The 16,309-nt window shown below is 38.2% G+C and overlaps 1 protein-coding gene across 1 annotated transcript; it reads left to right on the top strand.

Moving 5' to 3' along the window:
* Positions 1-9,405: 9,405 nt before the first annotated feature.
* On the top strand, positions 9,406-13,009 carry LOC147543987 (alcohol dehydrogenase 1). The gene is made up of 10 exons (XM_086673757.1): positions 9,406-9,788; positions 10,063-10,199; positions 10,290-10,336; positions 10,467-10,792; positions 10,894-10,976; positions 11,718-11,793; positions 11,878-11,939; positions 12,022-12,117; positions 12,335-12,496; positions 12,601-13,009. Exons 1-10 carry the CDS (start codon positions 9,752-9,754, stop codon positions 12,712-12,714), a joined length of 1,140 nt encoding a protein of 379 aa, XP_086529883.1. The 5' UTR covers positions 9,406-9,751; the 3' UTR covers positions 12,715-13,009.
* Positions 13,010-16,309: the final 3,300 nt, after the last annotated feature.

Below are 16,309 nucleotides of genomic sequence, written 5' to 3'. Positions count from 1 at the left end.
GCAAAGAGACTAGTAATCTATTAGGACTCATACTTGGTTATGCAGACCTATAAGTTTACTTACAGAAGCTTACGGTAGCTACTTCAATGCGTTCCCTAACAACTTCATGAAGTACGGAAATGTACAAGTCATAGAGTATAAGTAGGAATGTTTGAAAAAGGTTCAAACAAAGTACAAACCGAAGTAAAGAATTACCTTGACAAGAAAATATAAGCCAACCGATTCGAATGCTGAAAATTTGAGTCAAGAATTTGATAACCATCAGAGAGTTGAGAAAATGGCTTCTCAACTCATTCCATGGAACACATCTGATGGATAGCGGATCTAGTGGGAGTAATCGAACACTGTTGTGCATGATTTGATCTATGATGCCTATTGCCTTCAAAATTTATTTATTTGATGCTTAGAACTTGAGAATACTTCTACTCCTTAGTTTCTCTACTTTCAACTAAGGAATGGCGGGAGTAATGATGCTGTACTAAATGTGAATAGACCAGAAGTCCAACGGGTCAACCCGACATAAGGCAACAGAACTGTTGGACCAGCTATGATCCGCCACCTATGCCCATAAGTATGAGTTATGCATAGCCATAACTGAAAAGGAGCTTCAGCCCCGCTTCGCCTAAAACACAATCAGGTCAGCCCTAAGATTCTCCAAAGGAGTAATGGGGGTCCACGTAAGCAAGATCGATGCCTAACGCCCTAAACTGAAAAGGCAAAAGCGCGCTTCACACTTACCGACTTAATCCCGAATCTTCCTGAAGATCTCGATCAGTTAAAGACCTTAAGTGTTTAAGCAACTTGGACATCAAGAGTCTTAATGGAGGAAAGATCTCCTAGAAGATCTATCACCTCGGAGGGATATCTACGAAGTATCCTTGAACATAGGAAATTCTATTTATCCTAGATACGAGATAAACCAAAAGTGAAACCCTCACTACGAACAGTAGACCAATTCTCAAACGGTAGATCACAACCGCCTCATCTACACCGTCTATCACAGTCGGAAGGAGTATCTATTAAGCAGGTGGAATATCCATTCATAACAGATGTTGTCATGCATCAAGTCTCGATTCTCTGACTGATTAACTGAAATCCATTTTCTGACATCGGCAGTCTCCATACAATCTGTACCTAGGTCTCAAAAGAAGAAAAATTTAAGTAGAGATTGAGAGAGAAGAATGAAAACAAGAGAATTAAGGGGTCATAGTGGTTCAGGACATTAAGAGACATTTTCATATCCCTCAATGTCCGTGTTATTGGTTGGGGACATTGAAAATGTCTCCTAATGTCTGTGTTATTCGTTTGGGACATTTCAAGTGTCAAGAAATGTCTTTGTTATTCGTTTGAGACATTTCAAATGCCCTGAAATGTCTTGAGATGTCTGTGTTATTCGTTTGAGACATTTCTTTTGTCTCTCAATGTCTGTGTTATTCGTTTGAGACATTTCAAATGCCTCCAAATGTCTATTATGGACATTTAAGTGTAAATTTGGAGAGCTTTTGGAGAATGAATGTTTCTAAAAATATGGAAGACAATTGGAGACATTTCGATAATGGAGATAATAAAAATAGTTATTATTATCAAATTAGATTAACAATATATAGTGAGGGGCTGAAATTGTTGGTCAAGAAGTCTGAGAGACCTTGTTGTTGACCAGTAGTTAATCCTTCACCTGTTAATATTTTTTTGGGCACCGACGACGTCTTTGGGCCTAACTTGTAACAAGAAATGAAACACACTTGACCTTGAGGTCTTTGGGGACACCATGATTGTGTCGGCCAAAGGGACTTTAATGGTCAAGTCTGTATGCTTGCAAGAAAAGTAATAAACACGTAATGATATCCCTGGAATGTTACCGTCGAGGAGGATGGTCGGAGTATGACACGACTCATATAGTGGTCGGAGCTCGATCTCTACGGGTAAACTGACTTTCTTGAAGAGAGACAACTTATGAGGTATGTCGTTGAGTGAGACAACCCTAGAGAGGTTTGCCTTGTTTGGGGTATGTACCGTAAATAAAGTAGAAAGCTTTAGGGGTCTGACTTTGTTTTCCCGGTAGATAATTACGTGGGTGTGTATAAAAGGTCTGACCTCTCTAAAGGAGAGATAAAGTAGGCAAACCTTTGATAAAGTAAGCCACCTCCTAGAGAGATAAAGTGGGTGGACCCTTGACAAAGTAGTGGACCTTCTGGAAACAGAAAATAGATGCTTGCTTCCTCTAGGTAAGGTCCTGTAATCTCTGTGATTAGTACTCGATAAGGTCCTGTATCCTCTGTGAATAGTACTTGGACGAGAGAAAGAAAAACTATGTAAGATAGAGAAACTATATGAAGGAACAAAACTATATGAGAGCGAAAGTAAGTTGATTGCTCGAGAATTGGATGTCTTAGTCGATAACCAGATGACTTAGGTGATAATTCGATGATCAGATGTTGTTGTCGATAATTCCATGATCTGTATCATCTTCTTGTCAGTCATTTTATAGTGTTTGTGGTCGGCTGTCACCTGGCGGTGAGTTGTCGTCTTCAATACAGTAACCCATGGAGCTGTCACCATAAATACGAATGTCGTAACTCCTTAACGGGTATATTCGGGATATTGTCTTCTACGGAGAGAGGAACGTATCCTCAACGGATACACGGAAGGAGGTCTGCTGAGTAGGTGACGACCAACCTCGTTATCTAGAGTTGGATTTTTCGTGAGTGTTTGCGCATTTTATTTTTGTTGCTTAGGGTGTCCGAAGACGGATGGGTTGGGCCTATTTGTCATTTAGTTCAATGGGCTTGGTCATCCCTAGGCTTATTAATCGTGGATTTCTAGGGGAGCTATTGATGACGAGTTTTGACCCGTACATATATAATAATATAATAATATCCACTCCACATTTTGTCTATGGATTCAATATCTTGAAATCTCCCCACGACATTTTGTCCTAATTGTCTTGAAATGTCTCCATAACATTTTGTTTATGGACCAAATGTCCTGAAATATCTCCAAGATATTTTGTCTACAAGCTTCAATGTCTTGAAATATCTAAAAAGACATTTTGTGTATTGATAAATGTCTTGAAATATCTTAAAAGGTTTTGTGATGTCTACGAAACATTTTGTCTATGAATATCTTCCAAGAACCACTACCACCCCTTACATTACGCACTCAAAAGGCATTGAGTGGTTGGTAGGTTACATCACATAACCTTTATTGGTGGTAGCATTCAAAAGATAGTTTAGTAAGAGAAATGGGAAATTAGAGGAAGACGCAAGGAGATTCGACCTCAGTAACGTCAAAAAGAATTAATGGTTGCTGTTAAGGGGAACTTCGACTAAATTACTTTGAGATCTACCATTAATGACTTAAGGGGATGGTTGTGTGCATTTTGAGGAGTTCTCTAGCTCTCATATTTGTAGTTCATGTCTAATTTTGAGTTGTTTCTTTTTCGGCTCCTATTTTGTTACTAACTTCATTTTGGTCTTCTGCTTTTCGTAAATTCAAAATTGGCTCCTTTTTGTTAACACCATCAGTTAACTTTAATGGTTAATTTTTTTATTTCCAAAATTACTCTTGTTATAAATGTGATCTTGTAATTCAAAATTGGCCCATTTTTAAATATGAGTTAACTCCCAAAAAATTCCAACTTATTAAGAACAAACGAGGGGCCAAAATGGAAAATATTTTAAAATTATTACAAAGATGAAGAAATTATTTTGGATTTTTTCCTTCTTCTCTCTCTAAAATTCTAACCAGCTCAATCTTCATCTACAATTTGAGATCTAACCCTTTAAACTGAAACCAGTTACAATCTAAATCCCCTAATTTGCTTCACACATCCCACAATCTCAAATGTAGAAAATCACTTACAATCAAAATCCTACAAAATACCTAAATTCTTCTCTGTATTTTGACATCCATCTTTCGATTTGTTGTAGTTTCTCACTACTAATTCTTACGTCTTTCTTCAGCAAAGAAATTCCCAAATAACCAATCGAATTTGAATTCAGATTCAAACCTAATTCATGAATTATCTGGATCTAAGGTGAAATTGAAGAAACCCTTAAAAGTACTGAAGAAAAATAAAGTTATGGTGGATTATGATAATGATATGAGTAACAATAACCCTAATTCATCATTCGGAATGGACTTGGAAGTAGTTGGAATCACTCGTCATCGGATTATGTTCAAAACAAGACTTACAGCCCTAATATGGAGTAAGATTTTTTTTTTCAAACAATTTGATACGAATTTAATTGAGCCAAAATGATAGACTACTTTAAATTTGTGAAGTAAAAAACAGAACAAACGTTGTTGTTGTCAATAAGTTATAAATCTATGGTTGCAATGGTTAATTTTACTTTTTGGCTGGTAATAATGACTCATGTAATAAAAACACGAAAAAAGTACAAAGTGTTTGTGAAAATGCCTAAAATACTCTTGCTATGTTTATTTTAACTATCTATTAATGAGAAAAATGGTCATCAGTTGACTGAGGTGAATGAGTCAAGAAAAGAACAAAAGCCCGCGGGTGCTCCCACGTCAAGTCAACAGGGAGGTTGAATCCGAAGGAGGTCTGCCACGTAAGCCAAAACTGGGGTGTCCATATGATTGTCCTAGGTACCTTAAGGCATGCCTGACTTAAATACAACAAGGTATGTCCTGGGATTTTAGAATAAGACTTGGGTAGTCCACATTCGTAGATCCGACACCTCAATCCCAAAACATGGTGGGTTGAAGCGTGCTTAATGCTTACCGACTTAATCCCGAAAGTAATCAAAGGTACAGTCCGTGAGGATCTTAAGTATAAACTAAACTTGGACTTCAAAAGTCTTCCAAGGAGGAAACATCTCCTAAAGAATCTACAAACTCAAAAAACATATCTATCGAGCATCCTAAAATAGAGGAATGCCTAAATATAAAGATATGGGATATCCCAAAGAGGAACCCTAATATCTCCCACCTTGAAAATTGCAGTTTCTATCCCATATCAATAGATCTCGACCGTTCAATTATACCGCCTCTTTGCAATCTTCTACAACCAGTCAAAGCAACCTATAAAAGGTGATCAAATCGCCTCAAAGCAGACACGTTGAACCAACTCTCTCAATACATCGAGTAAGTCCCCAAAGGTTTACTTATATTCAAATCTTTTAACTGAAAGGACAATCTGACTGTTTTGAGCGTCAAAGAGGTTTCGAGTTCCTTGAAGGTTTTGCCCCCTAGATTGAGAGGAACAGAAGTGGATTAGTCACAACAATCTCATCATTCACAGCAGGTCCAACATTACATTCTCATCATTTTGAGTGATACTAGAAGGACAAATTTTAACTTCAGCAAATTGGCTATAGAAGCGGGGCTAACTCTACTAAATACCATCATCTTTCGGTAACTCAAATCTCAACTTGAATTTTCTCATAATCACTTCTAGTCTGCTTCTTCAGTTTATTTCAAAAGTTGGAATGTCTTCACAAGATAATATAGCTAACAAGGCAAAACACCCTGGAATCGAAGAGTTGGTTGAGGAGGTTGAACGCCTTAAAGCTGAAAAGTTGTAAGACGCTGAGAACATCCAGAAGTTGCAGGCCAGTCTCTCGAAGGCTCAAAGGGAAGTGACATCTGCGAAAAGAGTTCAAGTCATGGGGGAGATAATGGATAAAATAAGGACCCTCTCAAGTAACCTCTTTTCAACCCCGGCTAGTGCTTTCGCACCTCGCCATGATCGAGATGTATTTGAGGCTTTGGGATCACTATGCACGTCAAATAAAAAGACACAAGAATGGGACGAAGGCTTCCAAGAAGAAATCAACCCCATAACCGAAACGACATAAGCCGAACCAACCCGTGCTACAATGGAAGGACATAATGATTTGTCGATATACGATCTGGTCATACATCAAGTGTCTGGACTCACATAGATGTAAGAGGAAAGGAGCGCATCAATGAAAGTAGAAATAACCTCGCCTCCTCTGAGCTCCGTGATACTTGTAGAACAGAGGAAAAAAAACTTCAAGTGCCCTCACTAAGAAAACTACAACGGTTCTGGCGACCCAAGCGTATTCGTACGAGATACATCTGATTGATGAGTCTAAGCACCATTGACAAGTCAATCTGGTGTTTAGTCTTCCCGATAGCTTTGAAAGGACCTGCACAATCATAGTACCAAGCTCCTGAACCCGGATCCATCCATTCGTTTGCCGAGCTCGCGCCGGCCTTCTGTTATGCTTTTTAAGGCAGTCGAGTGATGGATAAAACTGGCAAAGACTTGTTCAACATTGTTCAGGGAAATGGGAGTCTTTGGCCAACTACCGGCAGAGATTCAAAACGATATGGTCTAAATACCTCGTCAGAACTCCGACGTCAGTTACATAGCCTTAAAAGATGATTGCAGCAAGATAATATTATTCTGGAGATAGCTAGAGACGAACCCCCTACTTTGAGGGCAGTCATCGAGGGAGTTCAGTCTGTGGCAAAGACGGAAGCGAACTTTAGGGAAATGAAGGAAATCACCAAACTCCCATGAGAAAAAGAAGTAGCTAGAAGAAGGGAAAGAGAAGAGGATCGATACGTCAAAGAGCGAGATCCATACAAAAGCTTCATGTGAGACTAAGATTCTTACACCCCCCTAACCAGGAAACGGGGGCAGATCCTACAAATATTAATAAAAGACGAGAAGGTTTCAGTTGTAAAAACCGAACCCCGATAAAAGGGACTTCGGGCCCAGGGGCATGAACTTCGGATCGACGGTATAGTAATTGGTTGGCTAAAATATCAAACCAAGTAAAATTCGACCGTCGACAACAATAGAGTTTGAACATGTTAGACGATTGTGTAAATACTTCACAGATGTGATTGTTTGATCAGACAAAAAGCAAGATATATCTCAATGGCTAACGAGTCGATTGGAACTGGATATGGTATGTCCAGCACTAAGAGGTCGAAAAGACAGATTATCGAAGAGTGGAGAAAAATAATATTTCATCCTAAATAAAGACCCATCTATCGAATAAAGAAAGGGTTCAAGCATCCCAAAGTAACTTAGGATATGGTGGGAACAATGAACAGTCTGAAGGACAAAAAGAGGCCCTCTAATGAATGCCAACATAAGCATTAATCTGAAAGATTGATGGACTAATTCAGGAGCCTCACACCACAATTCTAATGACCGAAGTATGTTTTCAGCACACGAAGACGTTCAAGACGATGAAGTAGTCGAAAGAAAAAATTTCTCTACGACCGAAACTGTGTGGGGAAAGATTCCTGAGTACAAGGTCTAAGGAAGAAATGATATAGAACTGTTGAGTTCGGGAGAAAACCCATCTTACATAATCTATTGTATATCTTGAAATTATATCATGACATCCTTCAGAAACCGAACTTCTCTACAACATTGTACCGAGCATCTGACGAGTATCTGGGAAACTTGATTACCCACGAACCATCTAAGCAAAATGAAATTGCGATAGAAAGAGAATGAGTTTACTTTTCAAGAATGGAATCAAAACCATTTAAAGTAGCGGTGAACACGAGAACAAAAATAAAAGGGTCCGGGAAGGTTGCAAAATTTGAGGATTATAGATCTTCCCTAGAGATTTTTGTGACAAGTGAAATGAGTGAATTGATAAAGGAACTAACAAGAGAACTATTCGTTCCCAACTCTACTTGCTCGTGTCATTCTCTTTTAGAATTGCAGAAAATTAATTTCTTTTTAGATTGAGAAGAAATCCAGTTCCAAAAATTCTATTTGGTGCAAGAATTGGGACTCGATGGAATTTTTCTAAAATTTCGTACGTACAACTCACCAACACGCCAACTAACGTATAACTGACTAAACATTGGAATATGTACGTTTTTTCTACAAAAGTGAAGTGAACAACTAATATTACTAAATATTTAGGGATCTATGTTAAATTGACCCAATTTTAAAAAATTATGTAAGAACTTAAATAAGACAAGCTTCATTGTTCATGATGCCCGATCCAATTTTGTCTCAGCAAATGTGAAAATTGCTAGAGCAAGAAACAGCGAGGAGAGCGAGGCTATAACCATACTAAACAGTCTCATTTAGGCAAAAGATAACAATCATATGCAGGTTATCATTGAAAGCGACAATATTAACCTGATAAAACACTTAAATAACCCAAGGCATCAAGTTCAATGGCAATCATTAGTACATATTCGTCAAATAAGAAACTTAAAGAATGAGTTTCAGCAGGTGAAATTCAGTTATATCAAAAGAACAGGGAATACTCAAGCTGATAAGTTAGCTAAATGAGCACGAAGAAAGGAAAGATCTAAGGAGTGGTCCTGTATTCCGTATTTTCTTTTAAATATGTATTGTAATGCCACCCTAATTTCTTAGTTTTAATATATACATCCTTAACAAAAAAAAAAAAAAAAGTGTGATCCCAAAATATTTTAATTTTGGGTACCTTCGAGTGAAGGGTGCTTCTAAAGGCACCGGGCCAAAGGCTGTTAGCATCCAGAAATTTTGTTGACTCGGGTCAAAGGTTTTTGACCCAAGTTCTCTATAAGCACCCGTTATTCTTCTATGAAAAAAAAATAACCCAAGGATCCCTAAACAAGGTTCAATGGATTTTAAACGTTCAAGCCTCTTAAATGCTTCCAAGTAATCCATGGTGGTTTTTGGGTCTTGGGTAGTAGTATTAGTAGTTATAGATGCGTTTTTAGTCATCTAAAGAGAGGAAAACTTCTAGTTCGAGAAACTGACAATGGGTTTTTCATATTAAGAAGATTATGGCATTAGAAAAGCACTCATGGCGGTTAACTTTTATGGAAAGATGGGTTCTAAAATAGAAGCTACAAAAAAGTATCCATGGCGGATTCAAGTTAATTCTACTTTGTTCAGAACAGGGTAGGATAGAGAGAGAAGATGGGAAGTATTTTTTTTTTTTTTATTGTAAGAAGATGGGAAGTATTTGCTAAAATATGATCATTTTCTAAGGAAAGAGGGAGAGAGAGATTAGTAAAAGTGATTAACTTTAATGAAGATGAAATTTAGAAGGGGTAGATCTCTGTTACTAGTGATTAAGTAGAGAGAGAAAACTGTCGGGTTTCATGGTTTCGTGGTCCGGGGATTGAAATATTTAAGAGAGAGAAAGTGAGGAAAGTAAAGGAATCCTAATCATAGACAAAATCTCTCATCAAACTCCTGATCTTGAAATAGTTAAGCGATGGAAACAGCTTGATTATGATCCAATTATCAATAGTTTCTTTTTTATGGTCAGATATGAAGATGGATGAATGGGTTAGGGTTAATTCCACCTGACCGGTGCCTACATAGTTAGACGGTGCTAATAGAGAAACGAGTAGTTGGTTCTGGTGCTAACAGAGATGGATGCCAACAGCCTTTTGACCCGGTGCCTTTAGAAGCACCCTCGAGTGAAACTATGATCTGTTTTTGTTGTTAAGATAAACTATGGTCTGTTAAGATGTAAACAGTGGTGCTGTAAAAGAGAACTTGGGCGAATGTAAAATAATACTTTGCTGTTACAAAATAAGCCACTTGGCTAAAAACCACAGCAAAACCAAAACTAAAAACATGAAACAACTATAAGAGGCGCCGCTGGTTAACATAAAAAAAAGTTAAACCGACACTGGTTTTAGACTTTAAAGTATATCCTCTTAATTCTCTCTCTATAAATACATTAACAAGAAGATCATCATCTCACAACAAACACATTAAACAAAAAGATCAAACAACAGAGAAGAAGAAGAAGAAGAAGAAGAAGAAGAAAAGATGATGAACACAGCTGGTCAAGTCATCAAATGCAAAGGTATAAAATTTCAAACTGCCTCTGTTTTTCATTCTGATTAGTTTTGTGTTTTTCTTTCCACCTGTTTCAACAGAAATCTAAAGAATAATTCTGGTTTTTTTTTTATGCTTACATCTGTCTGTCTTATCTTTCTATTTTAAGGAAAAGGGAATAAAAAGTTAGGTTTCTCTAATGATCCATAATTTTAACTTAGAAATGGAATTACAGTGATTATGTTGATTCATTTTGGTTAATTTGGAGTCTTAATTTGGATTATCTTTTTGGTGGGTTGTAGCTGCTGTAGCATGGGAAGCAGGGAAGCCACTTGTGATTGAAGAAGTTGAAGTGGCTCCTCCACAGAAGATGGAAGTTCGGATCAAGATCCTCTTCACCTCACTTTGCCACACTGATGTTTACTTCTGGGAAGCCAAGGTATTTAACACCTTTTACTTCATTTCTAGAGAGAGAAAGAGAGATGGTCAGTCTTTGATTTAGGATTTTTACTCTTCTCAAATTTTACAGGGTCAAACCCCAATATTTCCTCGAATTTTCGGCCATGAAGCAGGAGGGTAAGTAAATTTCAGATAATACCTGGCTTATTTAGCCAAAATCATCAAAACCCATTGTTCATTACAAGAAAATAACCAAAATCTGATCCAAATTCTGATTGTTTTCCAAAATTGGATGGGTTGATTATAGGATTGTTGAGAGTGTTGGTGAAGGAGTGACAGAAGTTCAACCAGGAGATCATGTTCTTCCTGTATTTACAGGAGAATGTAAGGAATGTCGTCATTGTAAATCAGAAGAAAGCAACATGTGTGATTTACTCAGGATCAATACTGATAGAGGTGTAATGTTGAATGATGGACAATCTAGGTTTTCCATTAATGGAAAACCTATCTATAATTTTGTTGGTTGTTCCACTTTCAGTGAATACACAGTTGTCCATATTGGTTGTGTTGCAAAGATCAATCCTGAAGCTCCTCTTGACAAAGTTTGTGTTCTTAGTTGTGGGATTTCTACAGGTTTGATTCTTCTCAAAAAACAATAAATCACAAATTGATTTTAATTGATGGTTTGTTTTGTTTTAATGAATGATTTGATTTAATTGTTGTCTGATCATCAGGTCTTGGAGCTGCTTTGAATGTTGCCAAACCCAAAGAGGGTTCTACTGTAGCTGTTTTTGGATTGGGAGCTGTTGGCCTTGCTGTAAGTAGCTCCATTTCCTGATTTATTCATTTTCAGGCAATAAGAACCAGCAAGGGTATTTTGGTCTTTAAAAATAATAAAAGTACCCCCTTGGTGATCGCCTAGGCATTGTATTTTGGTCTTTAAAAATGATAAAAGTACCCCTTGGTGATCGCCCTCCTACATGGCCAAAATGCCCCTCCTCTTCTTAGGAGGAGGTGGCCAACGAGGTACTTCTATCACTATTGTAGTCTTTTCTTTTTTTTTTCAAGATCCAAGTCAAATTTCAAAATATCTTTCCTGTCCATCCAAAAGTGAAAAAACTTCCTGTTCCCGACTTCGCCTCCTCCCCCTTCTTGTCTTTCGTCTGACTCCACCTACCGACGAATAAGACAAAGGGTATATTGGTCTTTTCCTCGCGGAAGAAAAAGACCAAAATGCCCCTCCTCTTATTAGAGGAGGTAACCAAGGAGGTACTTCTATCACTATTGTTTAGTCTTTCTTTTTTTCAAGATCTAAATCAAATTTCAAAATATTTGTCTTTCATCTGACTTATGTAACTTGGGCTGATTTGGGTCTGTTTGAGTTCATCTGGATTAAGAGCTCATTGTCTGAAATTATTCTATTGTTCTTGAAACAAGTTAAATTAAGATAAGTCTTAATGAATGCGAACGAGATTTGGACAATAGCTGATTTGGGTTGTCTATACATATTATAGATTATAATTAAACTAACCATGTATAACTGATTGTTCTTGATTAGGCTGCTGAAGGGGCTAGAATTGCCGGAGCTTCAAGGATTATCGGCGTAGATTTGAATTCTAATAGATTTGAACTAGGTGATTTATACATTTACCTATTAATCTCCCTCTCTAACATACCTAAATTGATGATATATTCTTAATTCAATATCTTTTTAACAGCCAAGAAATTCGGAGTCACTGAGTTTGTGAATCCAAAGGAGCATACCAAGCCAGTTCAGGAGGTTTGTATACTAAAATGATATATTCATTTGTTTGGCATTTTCTGTTCGCGGGTCACCTAAATACTTGTTATTTTTCGAATAGGTGATTGCTGAAATGACAGACGGAGGAGTTGATAGGAGCATTGAATGTACTGGAAGCATTGCGGCAATGATCTCTGCATTTGAATGTGTTCATGATGTAAGTATATGAATTTATTCACATTCTTCCCCGAATTTATAGAAACTCGATTCAAATTCAAATGCCTATGAAAGAACACTATGAACTATTAGCATTATCTCACTTCCATAAAGCATTAGAAGTAGAACAATCCTTGCTTTGCAAGCCAATTTTCAAGGGTGGTTGAGCCCAATATGACCCAGATATGGTAGTTAAATTCTGCAATGTGTTGTGGCAGGGGTGGGGTGTTGCCGTACTTGTTGGTGTACCAAACAAGGACGACTTGTTCAAGACTCACCCGATGAATCTGTTAAACGAGAGGACACTAAAAGGTACCTTCTTCGGGAACTACAAGCCGCGAACTGATCTTCCTCTTGTCGTCGAAAAATACATGAACAAGGTCAGTTTTCATAATACTAATGAAACCCGACAAGCATAAGTTTGATTGTTCATAAACTCTTTTTTCCGGTAATGGAATTTGATGGTCGTGTTTGTGTGGTGCAGGAACTTGACGTGGAGAAATTCATTACCCATGAAGTTCCCTTTGCCGAGATTAACAAAGCATTCGAGTACATGCTAAAGGGTGATGGTCTGAGGTGCATCATCAAGATGGAGTAGTGCCCTGCGTGTGACTGGCTCATCTGTCTGTACTGAGAGAATGAGACGAATAATAAAGTACGAATGGTGTAGTTAGAAAATTAAAGGGCTTCTGTTTGAGTGTGTTTATTTTGTGATTAGATGGACTTCACGTATGATGATCTTGTTAGCTAGATTTGTCCTCCCATGGTTAATGTTTCCTCGGTTTGGTTTATAAAGGGGGGGATCTTGGACTCGGACCCAAGATCTGACCTGGCCTGCCAACTCGCTATACGTGATATGTCTAATTCAACTTCAATCTTTCTCTTGTGATTCATTTTGCCTTTCGTCCTTTATTTCTTCCTTCATCCTTAGCCTGCAAGATAAAACGGCAATTGAAAAATAAGTTCGGAGAGGAAAAAGTCTTCCGCCTTCTACTTCCTTCCAGCATTTATGTCTACTTAAACCCTAGCTTGAGTTTGTAAGGGGTTTTCACACCAATCCATTAAATTTTATTTACCACGACTCACAATCACAATCAATATGAGCTTATATGAGCTTTGTTTGTGAATTTTACCTCGACTTGGTTCTAATGCACATAAAGAAGAAGCAGCATCAAAATTTTTGTAGCAAGAAAGAAGTTTTAACATGTATCTATGTATTTCTCAAAGGACCAGGACAGTCTACTTAGTTGTTTTTGTTTCTTTCTACTTTAAGTTGTGTTTAGTTTATTTTTTCTGTTGTTTTTGTTGTCTTCTTTTTGTTAGTGTTTCTGGCCTAGTGGTTTCTGTTGGGTGGCCATTTCTGGTACAATAGCAAGAGATCTCTCCTCCTTGACCTGCTGGTTGGGAGTCGACTAGCTTGCATACCAGCTGAGTGGTATAAGACACCGGCTGGGGAAGCCCATTTTGGTTCTCTTGTTTTCTGTACCAGATTATGGTTAGCTAATAGTCTGGTTTAAGGTTTATGTTCTGTTAGTGTTCTGGTTTTAGTATTATGGTTTGTGATTAAGTTTGGTTCTAGTCTTCGTCCCTTGATTTCTTTGCTTTGTTGTCTTTTCTTTTTTTTTTTTTTTTTTTTTTGAATCCAAGGGAAACATATCCATTAATAGTGATAAAATCACAATGATACAAGGATGATAATTGTTATTTCTCTCTGTCGGATACGTCATGCTATTTACATACCTGTAAATGCAAATGCCTCCTAAAGGGGGAGAAATTGGACTAGACACAGACACTATTGGGATCCTAAAGATCCGAGAAAAGAGACCCTAAAGATCTGACAAAAGGATCCTAAAGATCTGACAAAAAATAACTGAAAAAAACTAAAATAACCATCGCCGGTAAACCTTCAATGCCGCCGGAAAACCGCCTTTTTTCACCAACAAGACCGCCACCATCACCGGAACACCACCGCCACCAAAGAAAACCAGTCGCCACCATTGCTGTCACCGACAAACCGTCACCGTGACCGGAAAACCATCTTCTTCACCGGAAACCCGCCTCCGCAACCGGAAAACCGCCACCGTCACCAGACTTTATCGATTATTGTTCATGTACGAAGCAGAACCGAATTCAATCTTCTCTCCACGAATCACAACACTGAATAGTTCGAGTATGAATAACTAATCCATACCCATCCATTGTAGTATGTTCCTTATACTTTTCAGAACTAAGAGATTGCAATTAAGGAGAAAAAAAGTATTCAAATCCCTACTCAGTATGGATTTCTCGCTGGCTTCAAACCCTCACTGAATAACAGATACCAAACCCTAATTGGGTTCAAATCCTTGATGGATCTAAGGACCCTAGACAGAATCAAGTAGACGTCCAAAGCTTCACTGGATTTGAAAATCTTCAATAAATTTCTGCCATAGATTGTTTAATGACCCTTAAATGGAAGAACTATAAAGATTCATTGAGTTTGGAGAGGAAGAGAATGAGAATAAGGGTGATAATGATGGGGAAGATAAATCAAACGAGAACAAAGGATCGTATCAGATAGATCTGTTGAAATCGATCCAAGAAACCGCCCGGAACTACCAGACCCTAGAACGGCAACCGTCTCCGGGAGGCGGCGCCACCTAGAAGAAGAACCGCTCCACCCGGCTCCTTTTTTATGTTACTTGTCTTTAATCATCCCGTCTTTTTTTTTTTAGTTATTTTCCCTTTAGTTGAGGTTCCTCTAGTCTTTGTTGTTGTAGCTCTTTGACCTTGGGTGTGTTGGCCTTCTTGGTGCCTATAGACCTTTTTGGTAGACCTGTGGTGCCCCTAGATACTTTTGTTTGACCTTCTGTCCCTGTTTTAATGGACCCTCACAAACTGGACCTATCTATTCTTGCATGGAATATCAGAGGTTGTGGTAGATTCCTCAACCGCAAGCATCTTGTTTCATTGATTAAGACTCATGGACCTGAGTTTATTTTTCTTTCGGAAACCAAAAGTACGGAGGCACAACTTAACAAACGTCTTAGCCTTCACTTGAACTATAACCAGTTTGTGGTTGAACCCACAAACAAAGCAGGTGGTATGGCGCTATATTGGAATAATGATTATAATGTTGAGATTGTCTATGCTGATGAGCACATTATTCACACAAAAATCACCAACATGCTTAATGATAATAGGTTTGTATCAACAGGCTTCTATGGGACCTCGTATAGTACAAATAGGATGAAACCCTGGGAAATAATGCACACTCTGGCCCACGAGACTCACCAACAACCTTGGGCTTTAATCGGAGATCTCAATACCATTTTACATTCCTCTGAGAAAGAGGGTGGTAGGAATGAACTACCCTCCCATGGCCACAAAATCAAGCAAACTATTGACAATATAGGCCTTAGAGATGTAGGTTTTAATGGTAGCCCCTTTACTTGGACTAATAAACATTTTAGTGGCACCCTTATAAAAGAAAGATTGCACCGGGCCTTAACTAACTATGATTGGCTTATGGATTTCCCCTCTACTCTTCTCACCCATCTGGCTGGGGCGGGTTTGGATCATATTCCTATTCTGCTTAGTACCGCCCCAACTTCTGACCTAGGTAAGAAACCCTTTAGATTTATCCGCACTTGGATGACTCATCCAAAGTGTGGGGACTTCATTAAGGACAATTGGATGCCTAACCCTACTCCTATCCAGCCGAAACTCAACCACTTAGCGATTAATCTTGCTAGGTGGAATAAGCAGGTGTTTGGACATTTAGACACCAGGATGAAACATCTGACTGATGCTATCCAAGTTGCGATGGATCACAACACCTATCTCCAGCTGAGCAAAAATCTTGAGGAAACCTATAATCAATTAGAAAGCCTTTGGAAGGAAAAGTCGCGTAATGATCATATCCAATTAGGGGACCGTAATACCAAATTCTTCCTTGCTAAAGCTATTAATAGAAGCAGAAAGAACAGAATCTCGTCTATTAGAATTGATGACGGATCCTGGATTTCTGAGGCTTCTGACATAGCTAATGTCTTCTCTAATAACCTTCGTACTATCTCCACTTCTAATGGCTCCATCATATCTCAGGAGATTATTGATCTCTTCCCCTCCCAGATCATGACTGATCAAAACAACAACCTTACCAGAACTCCTTCAGAATCTGATATCTTTAAGGTCGTCTCTTCCCTCAAGTC

Source organism: Eschscholzia californica, unplaced genomic scaffold (genome assembly GCF_041429995.1).
Source record: "Eschscholzia californica isolate CP2 unplaced genomic scaffold, dmEscCali1.0.p SCAF_4, whole genome shotgun sequence".
NCBI classification, from domain to species: Eukaryota; Viridiplantae; Streptophyta; class Magnoliopsida; order Ranunculales; family Papaveraceae; genus Eschscholzia; species Eschscholzia californica.
This window is presented reverse-complemented; position numbering and strand designations above follow the sequence as displayed.